This window comes from Vipera berus (genome assembly GCF_964194415.1).
Source record: "Vipera berus genome assembly, chromosome: 5".
In the NCBI taxonomy this organism is placed as follows: domain Eukaryota; kingdom Metazoa; phylum Chordata; class Lepidosauria; order Squamata; family Viperidae; genus Vipera; species Vipera berus.
Window position 1 is genome coordinate 31263826 of NC_138207.1, and position 27554 is coordinate 31291379.

General features: G+C 36.2%; 1 protein-coding gene across 2 annotated transcripts in view; it reads left to right on the plus strand.

Annotated features, from left to right (window-relative positions):
- The window catches only part of DNER (delta/notch like EGF repeat containing), a gene marked incomplete at both ends in the record, with an annotated part of 134172 nt that overhangs the window by 68399 nt on the left and 38219 nt on the right, over nucleotides 1-27554 (plus strand). For both annotated transcript variants that reach the window (XM_081330008.1, XM_081330009.1), the window contains 4 exons: nucleotides 3185-3351; nucleotides 6252-6397; nucleotides 17720-17873; nucleotides 22539-22652. In XM_081330008.1, coding sequence (XP_081186134.1) covers nucleotides 3185-3351; nucleotides 6252-6397; nucleotides 17720-17873; nucleotides 22539-22652 — 581 coding nt within the window. The remainder of the gene's footprint in view (nucleotides 1-3184; nucleotides 3352-6251; nucleotides 6398-17719; nucleotides 17874-22538; nucleotides 22653-27554) is intronic.

A 27554-nucleotide genomic window follows, 5' to 3' on the forward strand; every position in this document is an offset into this window, starting at 1 on the left:
TATAAATGCTAAATATTTAATAGTTGTACTTGAGCCAAAATAATGTGATTAATTAGAGCTGCAATTTTAATCTACTGTGACTGATTGACTGGAGGTGCCTTCCAAGGTTACTGCTTTAGAAATGTGGGACTATTAAATTTTTGCTGCTGAGAAAGCAGTTAATGGATTGGATGTGTATGCAGACATTTGTAAGATTTATAATCTTTTTCCCTTGGAGTTAGTGTCTGCAAAGTTACTTATTGATGAAATATATATCTTTTTCTAAGCTTGGCATGTCTCCCCCCCCCCCAGTATTTATAATTACTCAGCTACTAGTTGCCTCTTCACTCATGTTTTTCAGCCTGGCCTTTCCTCTTTCTTTCTTTCAGTTTCCTGAGGCTAGTCTCTTCTTGGTCTATATTTTAAAAATATTCAAGGTGGCTCTCTGGTTCTCAGCCACATTTTGATTGTTTCTTCTATTATTGTCATATTCTTGAGCTCATTGTTAACTCATGTGTCCCTGACTCCTTTGCCAGAGCCTTTCCGGCCATTGTGTGTTAAACTTTGTTGTTTATTAGTTGATATTTATAGGTAGGAATAGATTGGCCTTCCCCATCCTAGTGCTTCAGGAATTCCTATCCAATGTGGGCAATGGCAGCTAACCCAATATGTATGGAAATTGAGGATACATACTGAAGAGGAATATTTGTACATATAGTGTTACTGATTTAAAACTGTGTGATGGCTACAATTCTCCTGTCCATATAGTTCTTCCCTAGTTAAGAAGTTCTAAGAACTCCCTAGTCCAAGGAGGTCCCATTATCAATGTATTGTTGTTTGTATGCATATTTTAACTGTTTTTATTATTTTGTATTTCCAAGCTGCCCAGAGTCTATGACAAGGGCCAGCTATAATAGATTTATAATGATGATAATAAATTGACACAACAATGTAATATAATTACATTAAAATATTAATGGCCAATATCATTATTATTAAAAGAGACATAGCAAGGCAAAGTATTACATGGCCAGTACATTAAAAAAATAGCAGGCAAAGCAAATAACAATATCTGTCAATGGCTAAGAGACAGAGGGCTGAATTCTGGCTGCACAAGACCAAACTTTATGAACAAAGCCAGAATTGAGAAGACAGCAGCAAACGGCAAGTGGCACTCTGCAAAGAAGCCGAAGAAACGATCACCAGGTAAGCTGATGCAAGAAGATTGCACAAACTGACTGCAAACAATGGCATGACAAAGTAGCAACATTGGTGCACTAAAAGATCTGCAAGAAATAGCGTTTTCCTGCAAGCAAGAACTGGTGGGACCACAGATTAGACAAAGTAATAGAAAATAAAGTGCTCTGGGACTTTAAAATTCAAAAGACAAACGTTCCACATAAAATCCCAGACTTAACAATTGTCAGTAAGAAAGACAAAAAAACCTGTATAGTGGATGTTTCAGTACCTGAAGAAAGCAGAATAGAAAAAAAACCTAGAGAAAAAACACAAAATGCAAAGACCTGCAAACAGAGATAGAATAACTATGACAAAAGAAAGCAAAGATAGCACTAATAATTAATGGTGCTTTGGGTGCAATCCCAAAACAACTGGAACACCATGTGAACACCATTGGCATTGACAAAATCATCACCAGTCAATTGCAAAAGATAGCTTTATTTGGTGCGGCATACATCCTACGATAGTATTTTTAACACCTTCAAACAACATCTGCCTATCTCAGGTCCTTGAGAAGGGTTCTGTAGGTAGGAAAAAATGCCAAATTCAGTCTGAACATCTGTCTGACTATGTGACCAACCATAACAAGTTGACTAAAAATCAGTTGGACAAAAATCAGTGGTGGGATTCAGCCGGTTTGCACCACTTTGGCAGAACCGGTAGCTAATTTTTTGTTGCCCAGGCCCAGAATGGACTTACAGAAGCAGCATCCACACAGAGAACTGGTTGTTCACATATTTGAATCCCACCACTGACCAGAAAATTGATGACGATTCACTCTGCATTATATCCCTATAGCGATAGAGTGATAGACTATATTACCCTATGAAAATGAAGGCAGAGATTTACTTCAAGTCAAACAAACTGTCAAAAAGAAAAGCATGTGATGGCTGATTATGTAAAAGACACCAAAGAACAAGAATTGATGCAAGTTAAAAAATGGAACTTACTAAATGCACAGAAAACAAAACATGAATACTGAAATAGTGTATTAGAAACATGAACCAAATGCTGGCAAGGAAAAGTATTAATGATCAGTTTCTATTAAAGATCAGGAGAAAGTGGATAAAGATAAAACCTGACAATGCATTACAACTGGAATATTTTTTAAAAAAATCAACTCTGAAGCTTGATTTTGGCTGCTCAAGAGCAAGTTGTTTGAACAAATGCAATCAAGGCCAGAGTTGAAAAATAAAATGATTCAAAGTGCAGATTGTTTAAAGAAGCAAAAGAAACAGTAGATCATACACTCAACTCATTCAAAGTCAAACAAACTGTTTATAAATGATGACATAACATAGTCACTCTGATTACTCATTGAAACATCTTTAAAAATTATGATATGCCAATAATGAAAAATTAATGGGAACATAACATTGAATAGGAGTATAAAATGAGCAGATGAAAATATTGAGGAATTTCCTAATAAAAACTGATAAAAGGAATAGTAGAATAGAAGACAAAGAATTAGTGAAGATCACAAAAATCAAGATCTGAAATTTGAACTTGAAAGATTATAGCATAAACCAGCTGTGGTGCCATATAAAAATTTTTTGATGGCATTTAGGAAACCTGTACATTTACATCTTTCAATTACAAAAGACCACGTTGCTTGCATCCACACATATACTACATTAATACATTACAAAATTCTAGGTTGAGAAGAACTCAATGTGAATGAAAGCCAACACATGCTAAAGAATTGCCAACTGGGCTTTAAAATTGCTGTTGATAAAATTTGATAACAACAGCACAAGAATATTTTCTGGTAAGTCTAATATTGTAGAATTAACATGTCCTCACTTTTGACATCTTTCATAAGCGTTGGAATTAATGAGAAATTTTGTACCAATTAAGTTATAGAAATATGTTTTTAATGTCATGAGTGATGATACATTCTTATAGAAAATGTTTAAAACACTTGATTTCATCATGATCTGCTTAATATTTTTATTTTTGTCTTTAGTATAAGGCACGATGCCACTGCTTCCCTTATCCTACTATGGAAGGTGACCACAGAAAGGTTTAAAGAATGCTCACTTATAGATGCCACAAGCATTACTCTTCTCCAAACAATGGGTGGACTTGTCCTAGCAGAGGAGATACTGGAATTGGGAAACAACTATTTCATTGGTGAGGTTTACTAAAGCTGTTGATTTTTATACTCATAAAATATTTTTCTAATGTATTGAACAAATCATAAGTGTATATTTTATATTAAATCAGAGTTGCTGTAGCAAATCATAATAAGAATAGGAATCGAAAATCTGATAATTTGTCTTTTTATTACAGTAATGCACTATAGATAAAACTACTGTGAGATATGATTTGTTTCTTGTAATGGAATATGTCTATAAGGCTTCCTTTAAAGATTATCTAGGAAAATGTAAAATGCTGATAACAACCATCAGCAACATATGGTCTTGATTCTTTGGGCATTGCATTGATTTCTAGGAGGCTTCAAAGAACAAGAGATCAGGAAACTACTTTAAAACAACAGGGTCCAGGATCTTCAGATTTTCACTAGCTCTTTTACTATAAGAATATTTCATCTTCTTTGATGAAAATGACATTAGGATTAAAGTTCAGAAAGCAATATTAAGTTTCTTCACCTCAGTCTATTGCTTCATGAGAAAAAGAGATCAGTTGATGTAATTTTCTGTCTTCATAATCTCATTCTTCTCTATAACAGAAATAATTTACATAAAAATTGCATGTTTTCTAAAACCTTGGCTGTTTGTTATGATTGAAAACATTACCTGATACGTATCTCAGTTATATTCAGTGATGCCAAATGCTGTGGATAGGTTAGTTGGGTTCTCAGTCTGATATTCTTTAGATGTGGTAGACATACATTATTATACTGGTTATGAGATTATGGTAAATGAAAATCCAATACATTTATGAAACCCTGGATTAAAGACATGAGGTTTTATGACTTCAGATGAGGGTAACAAAAGATGTGAGGAACAGAAAATGGCATTTGTTTTGTTGTGTTTATATGCATTAAATAATTGAGACAGGGAAGTAAATATAGTTCTTATTAGCAGTATTTTTGCTTTTTTAGCATGCTCAGTAGCATCATAATATCTTTGTTCATTTTTAGAGTTATGCTGCTGCAGTAATTGATATACTGAATTCTTACCAATTTCAAACTGTAGTGTTAAAATGGCAGACATTTCAGTATAAAGCATCCTCTTCTCTTAGTTCTGAGTTGGAATGTAAGTTTGAAAGTTAGTCCATCTGCCTCCACTTTAGATCCTTACTAACTAGAAGGAATAAACTATTGAGGTTGCTATTTATTGTTGTAGCATAATTTTTAGGAAAAACTTATAACAATTAGTCTCAGGAAACCAATAAAGAAAAGATCATTCTCATTGGGTCCTGCCAGTTTTGGAATAATAATATTTAATTTATTCTCTCTACTATGAAGGATAATTTGTATTTGTATTTGTATTTATTGGATTTTTATACCCCCTTGATTTTTTTTACTTCTTACCCAAGATATCTTCTCCACCTTAAATATTAATGCACTGCAATTATACATTTTAAAACCTCTCCCATTTCATCATAAGTATATGATAGAAAGTGTTTTGCATACATAATTGAGAAATGTTTGGTTGATGGATCAAAAAATCCACCATTATTTCAAGGTCTTAGAGATTTTCCAGTCATTAGAGTACAACACTCATTCTTAAAATAGGACTTACACTATTTACTTCTTGTCATTTTATTTAGCATGGAGTTCAAAAGTATTTTTTAGGAAATGTTATTAGATAACAATGGTCTTAAGTAATTCTGTTATTAGAAAGGGCTATCTTGCTAACTACGGTACTTCAGATAGTAATGACTACAAATTCATGGCTGCCTCTACTTACTTCTTCAAAGTGTTCTATTTCATGATTATTCTTAAAATAAATTTTGCATAAGGATGATGGTGTCTTCATTTGGTTTCTGAGTATCCTCCTGTATGGTAATTATACATTAATCAACTCAATTTACTAATAATGAATTTCTCTAAACATTTGCTTGCTGACATAAGAGGTTAAGAGAGAGAGCATCAAAATTAAGTAAAACAACATTGTAATGCAGTCATTTGTAAATGTTCTAATGCTCTGACCTTGATATATGATCAAAGTGGGTATAGATATGGATGCTGGAACTATTTAAATTATAAGGGCATTTGCACATCACTGTACATTTTATGTCCAGTGATGTGCAAATGAATTATATATCTTTGTCCTTTATCTCAAGCTGCTTTGAATCTCTGTTTATTTTTCAGAAGCATCTGACTGTAGAGTATTTAAAAGTTGAGTTTCCTTTGAGTTCAGACAAGTTCTTAGTGACTCTGTGGATGTATCTGTTATTTCTGTACTGGGTGGTTAGCCATTTCCTTATTCCAGGATGTTTCCCAGTTTCTCACTCTATCCTGCATTTCTTGTATTCTTGTAATATCCCTTTCCATAACTTACCAAACCTGAACTTGCTTAGCTTATAGTCTGCCTAGTGCTGCTGAGGGATGCATAGGAAGTAAGAAAACAATCTGAACCACATAAAGCCAGAGACCCACTTTTTCCAGATGGTATAATTAGTTTTCATAGATAAATGAAATTTTACAAAGAATTTTACAAAGAAATAGTATTTCTCTGCTTTTCAACTTCTCATAAGGAATTTATTTTTGCTTTGATATGGTTCATTTGGATTAATTGTAAGTGCATCTGTACCACATTTCATCTCTGCTTTTAGAGAAATTAGCACAGATACACATAGAGACACATACACATACACAAGGATTCCAACTTTGGATGACCCTCTTGTCCTAAAGCTGTTGTGAACTACAGAGGCAATATAAACAAATTTTTTTTAAAAAAACCCCTTTATAATACGGCTGATTTTCATATACCCCTATCTATGACCAGTAGCAGTTTAAATGGGATTTAGGTGAGAAGTATTAACTGCATTCCTATCTCTGCCATTTTAAATTCCCTTTTAAGGCATATTTTTAACAGTAATATATTTGTTCTTTTTTCCAGGTTTTGTGAATGATTCTGTTTCCAAATGCATTGTGCCATTACGCTTGACAGTCATAGTAAAAGTCAGCATGTGTTTGCCTGGAGGAATCCAGTCTGATGGCTTTCAATGTTCTGGGAAAGGCAAATGTATTACAAGAGCATCTGAGGTAAGAAAAAAGATAGTAATAGCAGAAGGAATGTGGAGAAAGGGTGGAGGGTTATCAATATCCCATTCTTGACTTGTTCATCTAAGGCTGATTGAGACAAAACAAAAAATTGCAAGGATCAATTGCTAGAGAAGAAGCATGATTTGGGAAAAACCAGTGAAGGACAAGTGTTAAGAGTAGGTGTATGGAGAAAATTGGTAGTTGGTAAGAAATATGACACATTCATGAGACATTGGATGATGAGCTGAAAAGCTGCATATCTCCTCTGTGGGAGGTGGCTCATTAGAAGAGCTTTGCTCTATCTTCAAAGCCAGCATTTGATTAGCGCTCTGCAGCTTTTTAGAGATATTCTGGCATCCAATTCAGATTCCTGAAAACACCAATATGGTACCAGAGATGTCCAAAAGTTGTATTAAAGTATAAATATAAATCAAATCAGATATAATATTTGTCCTGGCTCTACCCACTATTCTTTAGAGCAGGGCTCTTGGTGAATCAGCTCTCACCTTAGTAAATTCTGCATCCCAAGTTGTTGCATGAAATTTCTCTCAACTGCTTTCCAATATTTTCCCTTCTGATTTGCATGAGCTTTGGAAGTGGCTGATTAGTTGTTGCTTTGCAGCCCTCCCATTTCTATTTGGATTACATTGCTAATTATTATTTAATAACATTATATTCCATGAAGCAGAAAGAATTAAGTATTTGCCTTATACGATATTATCCATACTGATGTGGAAACTGTCTATACCCTTAGAAAATGAAAGCGTTTGCCAGGAGAAATTGTAGCATTTGATTTGCCAAAAAACAGTCAACAAAAGAAATAATTATGTGTTCAAGAAGAATAATGAATCTCTCTACTTTAGGACGTGTACCACATGATTAAGAACTGTAATTCTCTATTTCTATAGTTTTAGTATTGTTTATGAGTGTTCTCTTTTCTTGCACTTCATATTCAAGACTATAATTTTGGGCCTAAAACTCTTCCTGTTTCCTATTTTTATTGAAAGCTTGCTGAAAAAAAAGGTTTTGTCCTTTCATAGCTTATTCACCAGATGCATAAAAGATGGTGAATAATCAAACCTTGCTATTTTGATTCTTGGAAGGTGTTTTATGTGTGACGTGTTGCAATTATTGTTTGGCATGTTTCAGCCAAATACATTTAATCTCCCAGACAGCTTGAGGCATTGAATTGGGAAAGAGTGTAGTAAAGTCTGAGCTTTTCTTAATTGTGAGTTAGTTTGCTTCAGGTAGAATTCCTAACACAGAAAGAGAATACAGTTTTTGAGGTTCTTTCAATGACCTCATCAATTTTGAAATGAGATATTTAGCAATTGCTTAGCTTTTAATGTCAACATATATAGAGGAGCTCCAAATCTATGAAATCTGCAACAGTTGAGTAGTAAGTGCAGAAGATAGTGCCAGATTCATTGTATGGACCTTTGCTATTCTTCCAGTTCCCCTTCTGTGAATACTTTATTTCATATTATAAATCAGTGTTGATCTGCTAGCCTCTGTTCTGTTATTTGTGATTCTGGATGTTGTTCTCTCCAGAGAACAGCATTTGTTTCAAATATCCTGTTCTTGTTGGACTTGATCTGTAATAACAGATCATTATTTTTTTGTCTTCAATCTCTGCACACTTGCCACAAGTAAAATCCCCTTCCTTCCAGTAGTTTCTGCAGCTGCTGGCCCTGGTTGCTCAGCCAACAGTCCTGAGTTTTGTAGCCCATTTTTCATTAGATGTCCAGTAACTCAAACACCGTCCTAGTGCAATCCTTATTGACCCAGGCAATAACTGAGCCAGAATGGGTTTCTGTAATTTATATCTGACCATACTTTTTATGGGAGAGACACTCTTTGTCTGATTCCTCTGGTGAAGCCTGTCCAGTATGGTTGAACCTCTGACATAGCTCTCATCTTCCTCAAAATACAACATAACCATGTCAAGGTAGTGCCTCTTATTTTATCTTTTAGTGCGTCTTGTTTTTCTGAAATTAATATTTATAATAAAAAGTAAGAGGTTATGTGAATATATAGGATGCTATGTTTTTCATATATGTTTCCCTAGATAGCAGTCTAATTATTGATCTAAGATAACCTGAATTCAAAAATCAATTGATAATTTGTCAGGAGAATGTTTTAAGGGAAAGTGACAGTGTGCGTTCTTCTGGACTTGCGTACACTGTTTTGTCTCTAGCAGATATCTGTGCTCTTGGAAATATATATGTCAAATGTCTCCTAAAGCCTGTTCTACCAAATTTACATCCTAAAAATAGATCAGCCAAGGTATTGTTAGCAAAAGCTGTTATAAATATGCACTTGGAAATTCCATGCAACTGTTTTGAATCAACAGGTTGAGCTTGCAAATAAGCATATGTGTTTACAGATGATCTACTCTTTCACTAGCAAAAGCTTCTGCTGAATGTTTACTAAAATGAGGCTATCCTTTTGAGTTTTGTACTTTTGTATTTTTTTCTGCAAAAGTTTATTTTTTTTATATTCCTTAAATGGCCAATTGGAATTTAAGCCAAGAAAATTTGATTCAAAGCTAGAATGAATAGTAGTTTAATCAGCTTAATTAGACATGAATGTTTTATGACACTCTTTTTTCACCTACAATGAGACAGGCCCACAATGCCTCGGTAATTTTCCTACTCATAATCAGTTAGCAATATTGAATATCCTATCTAAATTAGCTATTAGTATTAGGATTCCTTTTTTCCAGTTCTTTTTAGATAATTCTTTAATGGCGTGGTCTTTGAAGTTTTCCTTAGGTCGTTCATAAATGTCTCTGCTTATAACACATATGTTTTAGTGTGTAAAGCACATTATCAAAAAGGATAATTTAGAAGACATTTTGCGATAAATAGGCATAAAAGTTTAAACAAAAGTGCCAGGACAAGGATAATGCTAATGCAGCTCAAGGTTTTTTGAATACATAGTCATATATTTTGTCATACAAATTAATCATTCAATATAAATAATTGGGCATTCTGAGTTAATAAAGAGTTGAAAATAGTAAAGCAAAGAAGAGCTAAATTACTTTCTTTAATCAAAATTGCATTATGAAGGAAATCACATGTGTATTATACTGCTTGGTTTGTAACGTCTAAAAGAAAATGGAACCACTTACAAGAATGCTTTTAAAAGTTGCAAGAAATATATTTAATCTTGAACATTACCCTATGCCTTGTTATAAATATCTCTTAATATACTACTCATTAGATTGATTCCCACTTTTTGGAAAACCATTTTGCTTGTGTTTGCAACACTGATGTAGCAGATGTGCATGTAATATAACATGAGATTCCCGAGAAATAAAGGTTAGCATAATTAAGCATTTTGGCTAATGAGATGCCTGAACACTCCAGCTTTCATTATGGTTATTTTTAACAGTAAGATATCAGTTGAACTGAATATTAAGGCAACTTTCTCCATTAGGAAGTTACATACTTTCTCTGCACACCTAGTGGACCCTAGAATAAGTAACATTATCATAAGGGCTTGAACTTGACAAAGCTTTTAATCTGACAGTTTCTTTTCAGGATCTTGAATTGCTGGATTTCTTCAGTATCGGACAGTTTTACAGGAAGCATTAGAGAACATAAAAATGGAAAGGTGAATGTTTCAAACGACTGGCATGAGTAATGTAGAGCAATGTTGGGTATGCTAAAGGAGGCCTAATGAGCATAATCACAGATCATCTTGATTTCAGAAGAGAAGAAATTAATCAGGGATATTATGATATAAATGAAATTCAAATATTGAGGCTGAAGTATAAAGGGAGAATGTTAATATGTGTTAACATTTATGTGTCATTCTGACAACAGGACAATTGGGATAACTTGAGAGTTTTTTAGCTGATTACAAGTTTAGCTTAGGTACATCAGCCCACAACTATACATTAATTATTTGTGGGAATTTTAATGTTAGAATCAGCCCATGTTTGAAACTATTGCACTTAAAGGATAAAAACTTTTTTTAAAAAAATGGATGTCATTTTCCTTTTGGGTCATATGTCTCATGATAACACACAGAATAAGTTCACACTAAAGGTAAAGGTAAAGGTTCCCCCGCACACGCGTGCTAGTCGTTTCCGACTCTAGGGGCCGGTGCTCATCTCCGTTTCAAAGCCGAAGAGCCAGCGCTTGTCCGAGGACCTCTCCGTGGTCATGTGGCCGGCATGACTAGACGCCAAAGGCACACGGAACGCTGTTACCTTCCCACCGTAGTGGTCCCTATTTTTCTACTTGCATTTTTACATGCTTTCGAACTGCTAGGTTGGCAGAAGCTGGGACGAGTAACAGGCGCTCACTCTGCTACACGGCACTCGGGATTCGACCCGCCAAACTGCCGACCTTCTGATCAACAAGCTCAGCGTCCTAACCCACTGAGCCACCGCGTCCCTCTAAAGTTCACACTAGAAGTACTTAAATTAATGTACCAATTACAAATGTCAGTTTACATGGATCACAATGGGATCAATCTGTGGGTTCTTATACTGTATATCAATCAGCCATGGAGATAGAGTTGTTGTTGATTATATATTCATAAATATTCACACATTGATCCCATTAGTGTACTGTTTAATATTATAAATACACTAGAGACTGTTAAATTATCACTTGTCTTGGACTTATGTGTATATGTGAAAATAATGTAGCACAAGAGAGTCATAATATAGAAAGCATAACAAAGAATCAGAAACAATTAAAGTGGACATTCCCCTTGGCAGAAGCTGAAAGATCAATGCTGTACAGTCCAACAGCACTACAGCACATGGTTACACTTATTCAAAAACCAGAAAATCCAAATGTCATTTACAAGGATGTGGTTGGTAATGACTGAAACCAGAATCTTGTGGTTTAACCACAAATGTATATGTGAAGACAAAAGAAACTGGCTAGACTATTAAGATAAACAAAGGAAGATAAATCATTAGACAGGGTACAGGCAATGACAGATAAACTCTGAAAATATCAAGCACTAAAAAGTAGGAACAAATAAGATTACTATAAAAGCCAGTGGTGAGAATTAAGGCTGTCATGTTTACAAAATAATGCTATAAAATTTTATAAACTAGTTTCCCAAGGGCAAAGAAAAATAAATGTAGTAATAGAAACACATATTTCACCTGAGGTTTGGATAGCTTATTTTAAAAAGAAATTTGAGGATATTAAAATAATACTTAATGGGTACAATTTATTACAATTGTCATTAAGATGTCCCCAAGTAACTGCTACAGAAATTAAGAGAATAATTTCACAACAGATAGTTGTCAATGTCCCAGGAGACTATATGTTATCACAAAAATTTTTAAAGGCATTCCCTCCTATGCATGCTCCCTTGTTTATTTATATCAATGGTCCTGGGCAAATCCCTTGGAAAAATAGTGCAGTAATTCCAATATTAAAAAAGGAGATTCCACAAATCCTGCTAACTTTCACTCCAAAATAGAGTGTAAATAGAGTGTAAGCTATATGCAACATATATTTTAAACAAATTCGTTGTGCAGATACAACATAAATTAGAACAGAGGAACAGCATGGCCATTGTTTTTGTTGATGCTCTATTTTCCACGACAGTGTTTCAGTAAACCGGATACCCTAATTAATGTGGTGTGTGAAGGACTAGTTTCCTATAATGTAAGATTATTGTTTTACCCTTATTGATGGAAGACCAACATCTAATCTCAACATTGCTGCTGTATACATGAGGAAATGCTAAGACTGATTTCATTAATTTATTTTGGAACACTTCTAATTCTTCTAATTTAAAATGGTATAGGGTCTCCTGCTTAAACAGGGGACTGGACTAGAAAATCTCCAAGGTCCCTTCCAACTGCTTAAACAGGAGACCCTATACCATTTTAGATAAATGTTTGTTCAATCCCTTTTTAAAAGCCTCCAGATTTCTGATTTCAGTAAACTAGAAGAATTAGAAGTGTTCCTAAATAAATTAATGAGATCAATCTTAGCATCCCCTCATGTATACAGCAGCAATGTTGAGATTAGATGTGGGCCTTCGATCAATTAGGGTAAAACAATAATTTTGTATTATAGGAGACTAGTCTTCATGCACAACACTTATTTGGCAAAAAAATACCTCCATGATCAATTTAACAGTAATAGATGGGTGAATTTGTTTCTAAAACCATTCTCACAATTATTGCTACACCGTGAACTGTTGAATGACATAAGTTATCATACACTATTGAGGGACTGCGTGTTTCTTTAAAGATTTTAGACAAGATGGATAGCTTAAGTTAGTTAAGTGATATCAATTTTTTAAAGAGGCACAAAGAATGTCGTATTATTTACAGTCCTTTACATCCCATTCCCTGAAACAAGTTTTCACAGAACTTTGCTTTCAAACAATACAACAGCCTATTGGATGGAAAGCCAGAATATTTGACCTATTATTATAATGTAAACTATATCAGGAACCTAGATCTAGATTCATTGGAAATTTGTTTATCCAACTGAATCAGTCTACTTTAGTATTAAAAAAATCTTTTCCTTGTCTGATGTAAATGAACATGGAACAAAGCAAATTTATTGCTTGTAATTTAATGCTGTTAATATTAGAAGAGATGTATTGAACTGATATGGATTGTTGTAATTTTATTTAAACTTTTCTAAAACCTGTTGTTCGAAAGCATGCAAATGTGAGTAGATAAATAGATACAATTTCTGTGGGAAGATAACACCACTCTGTGATATCATGCTGGCCACATGACTGCAGAAATGTCTTTAGATAGCACTGGTTCAATGGCCTTGAAACGGAAATGAGCACTGCCCCCTATAGTCGGCGACGACAAGTGGAGGGACTCCTTTTTTTATAGTTGCAAATAAATAAAAATAATATAGAGCAGTGTTGGACAATTTCTTTTGTCTGCTATTCCTGGAAGGAACAGAATGCAAATATTAAGCAAAACATTTCCTAAGCAGTAAAAGATTAATAGCTTCTGAAGCATCTGCACTTTGTTTGGACAAATAAAAGAGGGTAATCATTTGCATTAATAGAAATTAATTGTGGGTCTTCTGAGGAGCTACTTTGTTGAAGGCTTATCCAAAAGGTTTGCCTTGAATTAGGTGCATTTCAAGAGATTTTTAGCTCTCTCCTTTTCTAGGCATCTTCTCATTATTTCTAAACAGACAAATAATAGCAAGTTAAATAGCTTTAGAAGCAATATTTAGTTATTGTTAGAAACTGCTTGTAAAGATTTAAATAATGATTATGACAATTTCTAGCAATTTTAATTCTGTGTTATTCAGATAAATGAGTACATGTAGCCAAAAATGTAACTCCATGATAAAAGAAAAATGGCCGTGGAATACTTAATAACAGCTAATGAGATCTAATCATCTTTGCATAACAACTTGTCAAAATCCCAGTGCTATTATCTATCTGCACTTCTTATCTTCAAGCACTGAGACATTTTTCATTGCCAATATTTTCTCAAGAATAAATTGTTCTTTTGATTTTAAAACAAATGGTTATTATACTGTATATTATCTTTTAGCATAGTCATCAGCCTCCCCTTACTGCTACTAGTATAACTATAGAACTGCAAGCCAGAATAAATTATTGAACTTTAATTTCTTCATTGCTGTTCTCTGATATTTATGGCACTTTAATTGATGTATTTCTATGTTGTTGTTGTTAGCTGCGAAGTCGTGTCCGACCCATCGCGACCCTATGGACAACATTCCTCCAGGCCTTCCTGTCTTCTACCATCTTCTGGAGTCCATTTAAGCTCACGCCTACTGCTTCAGTGACTCCATCCAGCCGCCTCATTCTCTGTCGTCCCCTTCTTCTATTGCCCTCGATCTTTCCCAGCATTAGGCTCTTCTCCAGTGAGTCCTTCCTTCTCATTAGGTGGCCAAAGTATTTGAGTTTTAGCTTCAGGATCTGGCCTTCTAAAGAGCAGTCAGGATTGATCTCCTCTAGGACTGACCGGTTTGATCGCCTTGCAGTCCAAGGGACTCGCAGGAGTCTTCTCCAGCACCATAGTTCAAAGGCCTCAATTCTTTGGTGCTCAGCCTTTCTTATGGTCCAACTTTCACTGCCATACATTGCAACTGGGAAGACCATAGCCTTGACTATATGCACTTTTGTTGACAGGGTGATGTCTCTGCTTTTTAGTGTGCTGTCTAGATTTGCCATGGCTTTCCTCCCCAGGAGCAAGCGTCTTTTAATTTCTTGGCTACAGTCCCCATCTGCAGTGATCTTGGAGCCCAGGAAAACAAAATCTGTCACTACCTCCATTTCTTCCCCATCTATTTGCCAGGAATTGAGAGGGCCAGTTGCCATGATCTTGGTTTTCTTAATGTTAAGTTTCAACCCAAGTTTTGCACTCTCCTTCTTCACCCGCAACAAGAGGCTCTTTAGTTCTTCTTCACTTTCTGCCATTAGAGTGGTATCATCTGCGTATCTTAGGTTGTTGATATTTCTTCCGGCAATCTTAATTCCAACTTTTGATTCATCTTGCCCTGCCTTTCTCATGATGTGCTCTGCATATAAGTTAAATAGGCAGGGCGACAGTATACAGCCTTGCCGGACTCCTATTTCTATGCCACATAATAAAAGTAGCAAAGAAACAGTAGCAAAATATAGTTTAGTCACAAATAAGTCCTTTGGGGTATATTTATTCTCAGTGCTTTTTTTGTAAAAGGTGCCGGAACTCACACATGTCATACAACCCGCCTTGCCTACCCTACAAGGTTCCATCCAAAAAAGGTGCCGGAACTCCGTTCTGAGTGTTCTAAATTCAGGATTAGTCCCGTTAATAGTTGTTTAGAGATCTACATTACTTTTTGATTACTGTTTTCTATCATTTTTGTTTTTTAAAAACATGCTGGGGAAAAAGTCTGTATTTATAACTTGCTAAAATATTCATGATTTCATAATGTTTATCCTTCATGCATGCTTTTAAAAATGCATATGCACCTGATGTATACTTTTCTTTGGAGGGGGAGGAAAAAGAACAAGGAACGATGCAATCAGATTTTCTGAGGTAATGGACTCAAGTGACAAAAAAGCCCTGTTTATTCTTATTTAGGATAAGCTTTCATTCTAAGCATATAAGACCAGAAGATGAACTAATGTTTACTTAGTCACTGACCATGATGCAGTGCAGTTAAAATAATTAGACAGTGGATAAACAATAGTTTAGTATCAGTCTAAGCTACTTTGTGAACATTTATAACATTTATGTACCATCAATTCTTACCTTTGAGTATAAAGGAATGGAATTAGTTCCTGTTCTAGGCTATAATTACTTGGTGTTTTTATGTATGAACCCCACATACACTACATATTTTATTTGTATTATTGGGATAATAATGATATCTTAAGAAAAATAATAATTATTTATATGATTTAAAGAAAAAACAGAGTATATTTACGTAGAACATTTGTGTTTACTATTAACAAAAACTACTGGAAATGAAGAGGTCAAGATCCTGTGGGACTGTAAAATAAAAAGTAATAGAACACACCATATGATGATAATGATGATTTATAATTACAGAAAGAAAAATGTGGTTAATAGATATAGAAATACCATGAAATAGTATTTGAAAAACAAATAACAAAACCATAACAAAATATTATGATTTACAAACGAGTTGAAAGATTCTGGAATAAAAGTCAACTATAATAGTAATAGTAGATGGAGCTATTGGAGCCATACTAAAGGTATTGATCAATATTTGGATGTTTTTAATGTATTGTACCTTCCACCACAAGTTTTCAAAAACCCATTTTTTTGCAAGAAAATTCCAACATACCACAATGATAATTCCTTGGCCTCTGGTTAGAATTCAAATTAAAAAAAATCCCACTCTATGATATAAAAATAATAATTTCTTATAGTGGAATCTTTGAAAAATTATGTGGTGAAGATCCTGATAGATGATAACCCTATGTAAATGTGCAAAAGTTACAGTACAATTTTAAGAGGTTAAATTCAGGATTAGTCCTGTTAATAGTTGTTTAGAGATCTACATTACTTTTTGATTACTGTTTTCTATCATTTTTGTTTTTTAAAAACATGCTGGGAAAAAAGTCTGTATTTATAACTTGCTAAAATATTCATGATTTCATAATGTTTATCCTTCATGCATGCTTTTAAAAATGCATATGCACCTGATGTATACTTTTCTTTGGAGGGGGAGGAAAAAGAACAAGGAACGATGCAATCAGATTTTCTGAGGTAATGGACTCCGTTCTGTTGGATTGTGTTATTATATCAATACCAGTCAGTCATTGTGTCTCAGCCCTGGGAAGCAGAAAAGGGCAAACCATTTCTGAAATCTTGCCAAAAAAACCTTGCCAAGGACTTCTCCAGTTGACTTGAAGGGACAAAAATGAATAAGAAAAATGAAATGATTTTGTAGTAGTAGAATTTGCTAGCTTTTACAACTAGTCAGCCTGTCAGTGCATATAATGAAGGCATTCACAGTTTCATTAGTTTGGATTACAGTAGCTATATGCTGTAATTATTACCAGGATTCTACAAATTTTCAAGAAAGGTGCAATATCTGGGAGTACAAATAGCCACCCCTCTGTTCAATTTAAGCATCTACTTATTTTTCAAACATGCTCTTTCCAAAGCTACTCCAGTGGGACTCTCCGCATGTATGAAATCTATTAATCATAAAGCTCTATGGATATAAGTGTATGGAATTAGATCGAAGATAGATGATGGATGGATGGATGGATGGATGGATAGATAGATATAGATAGATAGATAGATAGATAGATAGATAGATAGATGATAGATAGATAGATAGATGATAGATAGATAGAAAGATGATACTGTTTACTACGCATGTATACATAAATGAATTCAGCATATATATTCACACGTGTTCAAGTGATATCCAGATGCATTCAGACATTTACAAAGAAAAAATGCATGTCACTTTGTTAAAACTGTACTGATTAAATATGTAACATAAACTATTGTATGCTACCTAAATGTTTACACTATATCTACAATAATACTTGTGCTGTGTGGTTGCAAATTCAGATTTTAAAAAAGCAAATTGAGACAAATGTTCCAGTCAGAGGAGGGATAAAAAATTTCTGACTCTCAAAGGGGTGCTTACTGTATATGTAAACAACTGTCTTTTCTTGCAAAAATGTGTGTCCTTTATTTCTTGTCCTTACCCTTCTTGGTCTTGTTCCTTAATCTTATTTTGTTGTTTGCCATAATTATGCTTTGCTTTAAGAATATTTTACATAATCAGGAACGTGCTTTAAAAAGAAGCTTGGAGATTTCATTGTAAAGTAGTATGGATTTTTTTGTTCTAGGCAACATTTTTCTGTGACTGTGACAATGAATACCTGGGTGTTTTCTGTGAAGAATTTAATGCCTGTCAAAGCAACCCTTGTCAGAATAATGGAACTTGCATGGATATGGCAGAAAAACATGTTGGAAAAAATTTCTCCTGTACTTGTCTTCCTGGTACGTTTTGAATCATGTATCATTTGTATAGTGCCTCTGCTTTGCTTAGGAGAGCAGAGCATCTCTTGATACTGAAGGGATAAGGAAGCTAACAGAAGAACTAGATATACGTTTATATGAGGATCCCTGATACAAAAAAAAAAGACAAATGTGTGTGTGTGTGTGTGTGTGTGTGTGTACATATACATACATACAAAACACACAAAATTCTGTCAAAACCCAACTTGTCCACATTTTTAACCTAGGGGCCAACTCCAGCTAAAACTAATCTCAGAAACTGATTACGTTGTGTATGTGCACATGACATATTGAATCCTGGCAAGTCAGTCTCAAAGATGCTTTTTCAAGCATTACTGTTTATACAGAGGCTCTCTGGCACAAGGGAGACACTTCCACTCAAGAAGGCGTCATGGATTCTCTTGGAGTCCGTTCCTGCTAGAATTGCAAATGTTTGATACATGCTGTAATTATAGGAACCAGTGGGTTCTGCACACATTCTCCTGTTATACCTTAATTATTTGTCAATCACATTCTGCTTATTTTCTGTAGATAGGTAGACATTCTATCCATTTAATATAATACAAAAGGGAAACTGACATTAAATTAGTCACTTGGTAGTAATCTTAAGAGTGGGGGTACTTGCAGGCCTCATCCAAGCTTGATAGGAAGACTATATGTTAGTCTTGGTGTAATTTGTGCACTGTTTCATGCGATAGTATATTTCTGTGACAGGTCTGGATGTGCCATTCAACTAAAAGTTTTTGTGAAAAAAGTAATAAAAGCACTTCATTTGTACAAGTTCGCGTAGTTCCTCTATCCATAGCAAGTATCAACTACAATAATTTACATCTATGCAATATACCGTAATACAGCGCTGGATGGGGCATGCAGATGTTTTGAGTAGCTGGAAGGGTGATTTCAGGCAATAGATTCCAGCCTCTCCAGAGTGTTTTAATATGTTTCAGTTTAAGTGTTAGAAAAACTGCAAGAGTGTTTGATGGAGCTGCACAAAACATGGCCTGCAGAGCCAAATAGTAGGATTGTATAAGCTGTCATTAATTTGATGGATGAGACATTACACAACACATCTTAGGGTGTATTCTATATTTTATATTGATTCTGATTATGTTTATTATGTGTTTAATGGCAATTGTACATTGTTTGCTTCTATTTGGGGGGGAAGGTTTATAATTAAATCACATACAACATTGTAATTACTGGAAATAGAAAGTAACAGATACAGTACATATCACTGATGCATGTTGTTTAGCAGTTTCAATTAATTCCTAGTTTCTTGGGAAAATAAGTAGTTCCAGAAGCACAGTTTCCTTACAAAAGCTTGAATGTGTATTACATCTGCATTAGCCTACATAACAGAATGAGAATAGCAGGCAAGAAAATGGGGTCAGGTGGAACTGCATAGATACTGTAAAACCGATGATCTATTCAGTTCATGTCTGTCTCAGTCTCTCCTCTTTTCTTTTTAAAGGGAGAGAAAGAGACTTCAGATTTGCCCACATATAGCAAAATTGAGTTATATAGCAAACTGTGACTTTCAGTGCTATAGAATTTCTGACACTCTGGCCAGTATAATAACTTGGTAGGAATGATGAATTTTGAAGTCCATCAACATACCGAGGTTGACAATTTTATATCCCTATATGAAAATAATTGAAGAAACTCCCATGTCTTTTCCCATAATACACCAATTCTTCTGTTATGCTAGAAGTATTGAATTGCGTTTTTATATATTTGATGGATAAATTGGAATAAATTGGTCTGCTTAAGTTGAAAATTGTATAGTACAGTACCCTCTTCTTTTTTTATACAACATAAATTTTTCAAATCTGAATTCTGTTTAAGTACTGCAAACAGGAAGATGTTATCTTTTAATGTATACATATTTCTTGTATTCAGTACAAATACAACATTTAGAAATATTCTTATCAAGAAATAGAAAAATACACACATACACACACACACAAATAGTCACATATGCACAGAATTTAATAATGCCAGAAATTATATTAGCTAGAAAGCCTGTTTGATTAAAAAAATGTCCTGCAATTAATTGTAAAGTAGAATTACGTGAATAACATGTACTGTCAAGGTCAAAGCAAGTGAAAAACCATATTAACTTAGCAAGAAGAAGTAACAGTTTGGCCAACACATTGTATGAGTCTTAAAAATGGAAAAGAACTGTTAGCTGTACTGCAAACATTGTTATAAAGAAATTATATCTTTAATTGGAATGCTGATGGTACTAGGTTTGTTATCAGCCAGGCTTGGATTAGAAATCTGGCTTTAAAAGAAACAAAAGACAACTACTATTCTAAGCAACATTTCCAAGCCTGGATGTTCTCACTACTTGAAAACTTAACCTCATTATATATTACAAGTATCCAGGGCTTTTTTTCTAAAAAAAAAAAAAAGGTGCCGGAACTCAGAGGTGCTGTCACTGGGAACTATGTTGGTGTCTGTAATAACCCCCTCTTGCTACGGCATCGCCACCTGTCCTTTGCACCCCCGCTTGCACCCCCGCCCCTGCGGCTTGGAGCCACAGGCCACAGGGATTCTCCTCCCCACAGCCACCGTGGGGATTCCCCTCCCTGCAGTTGCCACGCCACAGCCCATGCTGAGCCCCCACCCGGAGTTGCTCCAAACCCCGACCCAGAGCTGTGTTCCTTGTGGCAGTGGTCTCCAGCACTGAACAGCTGACAGCTTCCGGCACCGTCCCTGACACCAGCTGAAGACGCCCCAGCCACGGAGTGCTGCATCGGACCACTCGGCGTCTCCAGTGCCAAACAGCTGATGGCCTCTGGCCGCGGCACTCATTCATTTACTGCCCCGTCGCTTCCAAACGCAGTAAGTGAGCGAGCAAGTGGCGTTTGGAAGCATTTAGAAGCAACTGTGCAGTGAGTGAGTGAATGAGCAAATGGCATTTGGAAGCATTTGGAAGCATTTAGAAGCAACGGGGCAGTGAGTGAGTGTGTGAACGAGCAAATAGCTTTTGGGAGCAATGGGGCAGTAAGTGAGCGAGTGAGCAAGAGGCCTTTGAAAGAGACAGAGTGAGTGGGGGAGAGACTGAATGAGGTGCCTTTCAAAGAGACGAAGGAGTGTGACTGCAGGCTTTTGTGAGCAAAGTGTGAGTGAGTGGGGGGGCTTTTGCGAGCGAAGGGTGAGAGAAAAAGAGAAAAGTGAGGGGGAGAAGGGAAAAAGAAGAGGCACTGACTTCTGACTTCCTCTGTTGCAGGAGTAGAAGGAAGCATTAACATTGAACCTCAACTTTTTACTTTTCTGTAACATTATAAACTAGCCATTTCTATAATAGCATTTTCAAAATTGAAGACATTATGGGTGAGTGAGCGAGAGAGAGAAAGAGATGAGATTCTTAACTAAAATGTACAGTTAACTTTATCAGGAAGTACACAGAAGATTTATCCCTTTTCTCCCCAGTTGTGATGCAGACTAAAAAAAAATCCTGTGTGTCGCTAAGAGGCTTATATATAAAAAGGTTTCCATCGGAGCCTATAGGAAGTTTAAAAGAACATGTTAAGGTATTTTTATACAGTTCATAGCTGCAGAGAAGGCTTTCCAGCACAGTGATTTTAGGAAAATTAAGACATCCTGCTTACATAGACCTGTAATTAACAAACAAAGAGCTAAAGATACAGCTGTTTGGACTCATTTACAAGTAGTCCTTCATTTACGACCACAACTAAACCCAAAATTTCTGTTGCTAAGTGAAACATTTGTTAAGTGAGTTTTGCCCCATTTTACAACCTTTCTTGCCACATTTATTAAGTGAATCACTGCAGGTGTTAAGTTAGTAACATGGTTGTTAAATCAGTCTGGCTTCCCCATTGACTGTGCTTGTCAGAAGGTCGCAAAAGATGATCACATGACTCAGGACACTGCAACGTCATAAATATGAGTCAGTTGCCAAGCATCTGAATTTTGATCAAGTAATCATAGGGCTATTTCAATGGTCATAAGTGTGAAAAACAGTCATAAGTCACTTTTTCAGTGCTATTGTAACTTTGAATGGTCACTAAATGAATGGTTGTAAGTTAAAAAAAGGTGCCAGAATGCCGTTCTGAGCGTTCTATGAGAAAAAAAGCCCTGCAAGTATCACTTTTCACCCAGCGTCAGTGTTGAAGCATGTTGTAGATTGTGTTTGATTATTTGAAAGAAAGGTAATATACATAGAACTAGACCTTAGGGTAAATTATACTTGATTTCAAAGTAAAGAACTATGAAAATGAAGTGGCAACATATATGTTAGGAAATTTAATTAGTTAGCACTTTCTATACCATTGCCATTATTATTCAGTGTTATTTACGTTTTCACTGATTAGGAATTATATTTGTACAGACTTTAGTATCAAGGTAAGTGCTTCAGTTTAAGATTAGATATATAATCTACTAACGTATAATATTTTTTACATTAGCAATTGTCACATGCAATATGCACTACATATCATAGTTACATATTGACTTAATTTGAATTTGAATGGAAGTATGGTCAATTCTTTGTGATTACAACAAACTCTCTAATATAGGAACACTGTTTTGGATGCTGTTATAATATGCAAGTGACCCATCTATTAATACAATGTATTTTCTTTCCCATATGTTTTTTAAAATGATTTTATTATGCTGAAGGATATACTGGGAGAATGTGTCAGTCAGAGATTGACTATTGCACTCAGCAGCCTTGTCAGAATGGAGGGACTTGCTATTCCAGTACCAGTGGATTCAATTGTCAATGTTCAGCAGGTAAGCAGTAAGTTTCAGTAATACTTAAGAAAGTACATATTTTTATAAGGATGTTTCTCTCTTGCCAAGATAAGTAGATAAAGCAATAGCACTTAGGCTTGTACTGTATACCATTCACAGTGCTTTACAGCCCTCTCTAAGTGGTTTACAGAATCAGCATATTGCCCCCAACAATCTGGGTCCTCATTTTACCGACTTTGGAAGGCTGAGACAACCTTGAGCCAGTAAGAATTGAACTGCTAAACTCCAGGCAGCCAACAATCAGCAGAAGTAGCCTGCAGTACTGCATTCTGACCACTGCGCCACCCTGGCTCACATACTGTATACGCATATGTGTGAATACAGATCAGAATCCTCTATCCAATTATAAGGAATTCTTGTCGTCTTGCTGATGCCCCAGCTCGTGGATCATTTGGCAAAAATCTTTATGTCGCCTTCAGTATGGAGAAAGGCATTCCTTCTCCCTGCACAAAAAAAGATACTGTCAATTACCAAGTGGGAACATTGTGAGAATAATAATCACTCCACAGTGGTGGATTCAGCCGGTTCACACCAGTTTGGCAGAACCAATACCTAATTTTATATTGGGTTCAGTGAACCAGTTATGATTAATCTGCGCAAGCCGCCCCTGCTGCCTCCTTCTGCCACCCTGGTATCTCTCCACCAGCCCTCCTTTGCCGCCACCGCACTTTTTTGCACACTTTTTTGCAGTTTGCCGCCCTGTATCGGCTGTCTTCCTTCCCCGTTCTGGAAATGGCAGCCTTGTTTTCTGCCGCTTTCCTGCTGACAGAAGAGAGGAAAGGAAGGACGCTTCATACGGAAGGATGCTAAGCTCTGGGAAAACTACGCCAGCTGAAGCTGGGCGAGAAAGGCCAGGCTCCCCTCCCCCGATGGTTCTGCAAAGCCCTTGAGAAGTGGATCCACTTCCTGCAGGGTTGGCCTCCGCACCCACTTCAGATGGCAAACAGAAGAGCTTTGCTCTTTTTCTCCAGGAGGCCCTTTGAAATCGTCCCTTCCCCCCTCATTTTCTGCCTTAAAATCCAGAGCAGACATGTTTTCCTCCTGATCATCTGAGGATAAGGTAGCTACCGGTATGATTTTTTTTCTGTTCTGGATTTTAAGGCAGAAAAGCGAAGGGATGGGGGCAATTTCAAAGGGCTTCGAGGAAAAGAGCAAAGCTCTTCTGTTTGCCGTCCAAAGTGGGTGCTGAAGCCAACCATACAGGAAGTAGATCCACTTCTCAAGGGCTTTGCTGAGCCATCAGGGAAGGGAAGTCTGGCTTTTCTCACCCAGCTCCAGCTGGAGAAGTTTTCCCAGAACTTAGCATTCTTCCGTACGAAGCATCCTTCCTTTCTTCCCTTCTACTGGGAGGAAAGTGGCAGAAAACAGGGCTGCCATTTCCAGAACGGAGAAAGGAGAGGCTGGCCAATGCAGGGCAGCAAGAAAGTGTAGACCAGCAGAAGGAAGGAAGGAAGGAAGGAAGGAAGTGTGGTGGTCTCTCATGGAAAAAAGACAGAGTCTTTCCTGCCTCGGGATGAGAGCCCAGAGCAATGTCCAAAGCTCTCTTTTATTCACAAGGACAAACACTCATTGGATTGAGCTCATGTATAACAAAGAATCCCACTTCCCATTGGCTCTGAACCTCCAAGATACTCCCCTGGCTTGGTTATGACAGCTGTATCTTAATAGCCAACAATTAGCTGATTCACCTTGTGCTGAACAGGTGGTTTATCATGGCTTGTTTCAGGAGACTGAAAAACAATTGTTTCAGCTGCGCTTCTGCAGCCTGCAATAATTTCCCTACATCTCCTCCTTTTTTGTTTAACTGCCATACAGATCTTAAAGTTACTTTGTAGGCGTATAACACCTCTTTCCAGGGTGGTCATAAATCATAAGTTTGGTAAGCATTGTATACAATAGCACAAACCAATCAGCAAACATATAACTCCAATTATGATGGGGACAATTTGTCGCACCCATCCAAAATCAGGTAGCCAAGACCATAACCAATCCCAAGGACTTGTCACTGCAGAGCCAGTATAAACTAAAGAATTTTTCTTTTTTCCCATAACATCAATTGTATGAGCAATATTAACATGAAAATCAAAAATATAAACACAACAGTGACTATAAATTAAAGCACACACCCCTCTTTTTGTGGCTAACATAATATCTAAAGCCATGTGATTCCACAATACATCTCTAATGTCTGAAACTTTTTGTTCTAACAATTTAAAGTCTTGATAGTTTGGTTAAACATAGCTACAATCCAATGATTCAAACAAATGTAAATCTCTATAATTCATGGCAACTTCTGATGGTGGTATAAGTCCTCTTGCCATTTGCATTCCAATCCTTCAGCTTATTGGACTTTGATCAAAGTTCACGTTTCTTCTATTTCTTAAACGACCAAATGGGAACTCATTCATTATGTAGATTGAAGGTGCAACACATATATATTATTTCTCCAGGCTCCTTGCTCCGGTTCTTTTCTTTTTTTTTCCAATTGAACTGAATAAACATTTACTTCATTACACAATATACCCAAACAAATCCCAAATATTATACATATAAAATTAACAAACATTTCAATTTTAATTTCCTTCTCCACATCATTTCCAAGAGTTTTCTCCTTATGCGATACAGATTGTTCATTCTGAGGTGGAATTTCCTTTGGCATTTTGATTGTTATCCTTTGATTCTTTCGGAAATCCGGAATAGGATCGAATATCCCTTGATACCATGGGTTCATGATATGGTCTTACACACCTGGCTGGAATCCAGACTGGACCTGTTGGAGCAAGCACAGCAGCATATCCTCGCCCCCATGTTAACAAAGGCACAGGACCATGCCAAATGGGATCAGGTGGAGTTCTATACCAAACTTTAGCCTTTTGCACCTCTAACTGTTGACCAAAATGTCGGTCCACAGCTGTGGAGTCCAAAACTGAATCTAATTTTGAAATATTTAAATGATTTAAAGTAAATAAAGTTAAAGATAACCATTCCTGCAACACTGGTAAATTAGTCACATTTCCTCCTTTTTTGTTTTTATGTTTGTCAAGAGCCTCCTTTAATGTCCTATTTGCTCTTTCTACTATTGCTTGACCCTGAGAATTGTAAGGAATACCAAACTTATGCAAAATATCCCATTTATCACAAAATTCTGCAAAAGCCACACTGCAATATGCAGGTCCATTGTCTGTTTTAATTTGTACAGGTTTTCCCATTATTGAAAAACTTCTAATACAATGATTGATCACATGTTTTACTTTTTCTCCTCTTTGAGGAGAAACAAAAATATACCCAGAACACGTATCAATAGAAACATGTAAATATTTCCAAGGAGCAAAAGGAGGATATTGAGTAACGTCCATTTGCCTGATTTCTTTTTTATAACGAAGATAGGAGTGTTAAATGGACTTGTTGTGGGTTCAATATGACCTGCTGATAATTGCTCTGCTACTAAGTGATGAAGAGCTTCCAATTTTTCCCTTGGAAGAGGCCATTGTTCAACCCATACTGTTTGTGTTTTGTCCCATTCTAGTGGTAAAGCTGTTTTTGTGATGTTCATTTTAATCTTGTAATTTTATAACTGCATCAAACTGTTCTAACAAATCTCTTCCCCACAAATTAACATGAATTGGCAAAATCACTGGTCTTAATTTGGCTGTTCTGTTTCCTCTTTCCGTTGTCACTTGCAACCAACGTTGACTTTGGCAAGCAGCTTGAGAGCCACCCACACCCCACACAGACGGTGCAGAAATGGCTGGCCACTCCGGGGGCCAGTCAGATGAAGCTATGACTGACACATCAGCTCCAGAATCTAAAATTCCAGAAAAAGGCCTCCCATTAATAAAACAAATTTGCCTAGGTTTCTCCTTTTGTAAATTTTTTATAATAGCTAAGATTTGAGGATCCACAGTATCTGTAGAGCCAAACCCTCCAGTTCCTCGAATCCGCTCAGAATTTCCCCCAGGTGTTACATAAGGAAGTAGTATTAATTGAGCCACGGAGTCCCCTTTACTTGCTAATTGAGGAACTTTCACCATTATTTGAATCATAATTTGTCCTAAATAGTCCGAATCAATTACTCCAGGAATTATGTGAAACCCTTTTTTCGCTGCTGAGGAACGAGGAAGGACTAAACCTACTGTTCCTTTAGGCAATGGTCCCCAAAGTTGAGTTGGCATACAAGTCACAACGTCAGGAAAATCCAAATTAATATCTTGCTGATTAATCAAATCTATACCTGCACTACCCTTGGTGGCTGTGGGAACGTTCTGAACAGACAATTTTTCACAAATAGTGTTGCCCTTATAACTTTGTTCATTTTGGCAACAAGCAGCTTTACTTCCTGGGCTAGCTGCTAGCCCGCATCCCAGTTTCCCGAAGTCTTAACATTTCTACATTGGTTTGCCCAATGAAATCCCTTCTTGCATCTAGGACAAGGTTGTTTCGGGCGAACTCCAGATTTATTATTTCCCTGTCTGCTTCCAACACTATTCCCTCCTCCTGGAGCTCGACATTGTGCCTTAAAATGACCAGGTTTCCCACAGTTGAAACAATTACCCGTTTGTTGACCAAATTTTCCTTTTTGCAAAGCGTTAGCTAAAGCACTCATATTCCACACCCCTGTTCCCACAGAGGAACATGCTCTTAACATATCTGCTATTCCATAAGTTGGTTGACTCACTATATTAGTTAGAGCTTTTTTACAGTCTGCGTTTGCAGCTTCATAAGCCAATTTCAACAAAAGTTCTTGAACTGCTTCTGCATTATCAATTTGTTTCTCAATAGCCTCTTTCAATTTATCAATGAATTCTGGATAAGGCTCAGTTGGCCCCTGTCGGACATTAGTAAAAGACTTAGTGGGTTTGCCTGACTGAGGTACTTTTTTAT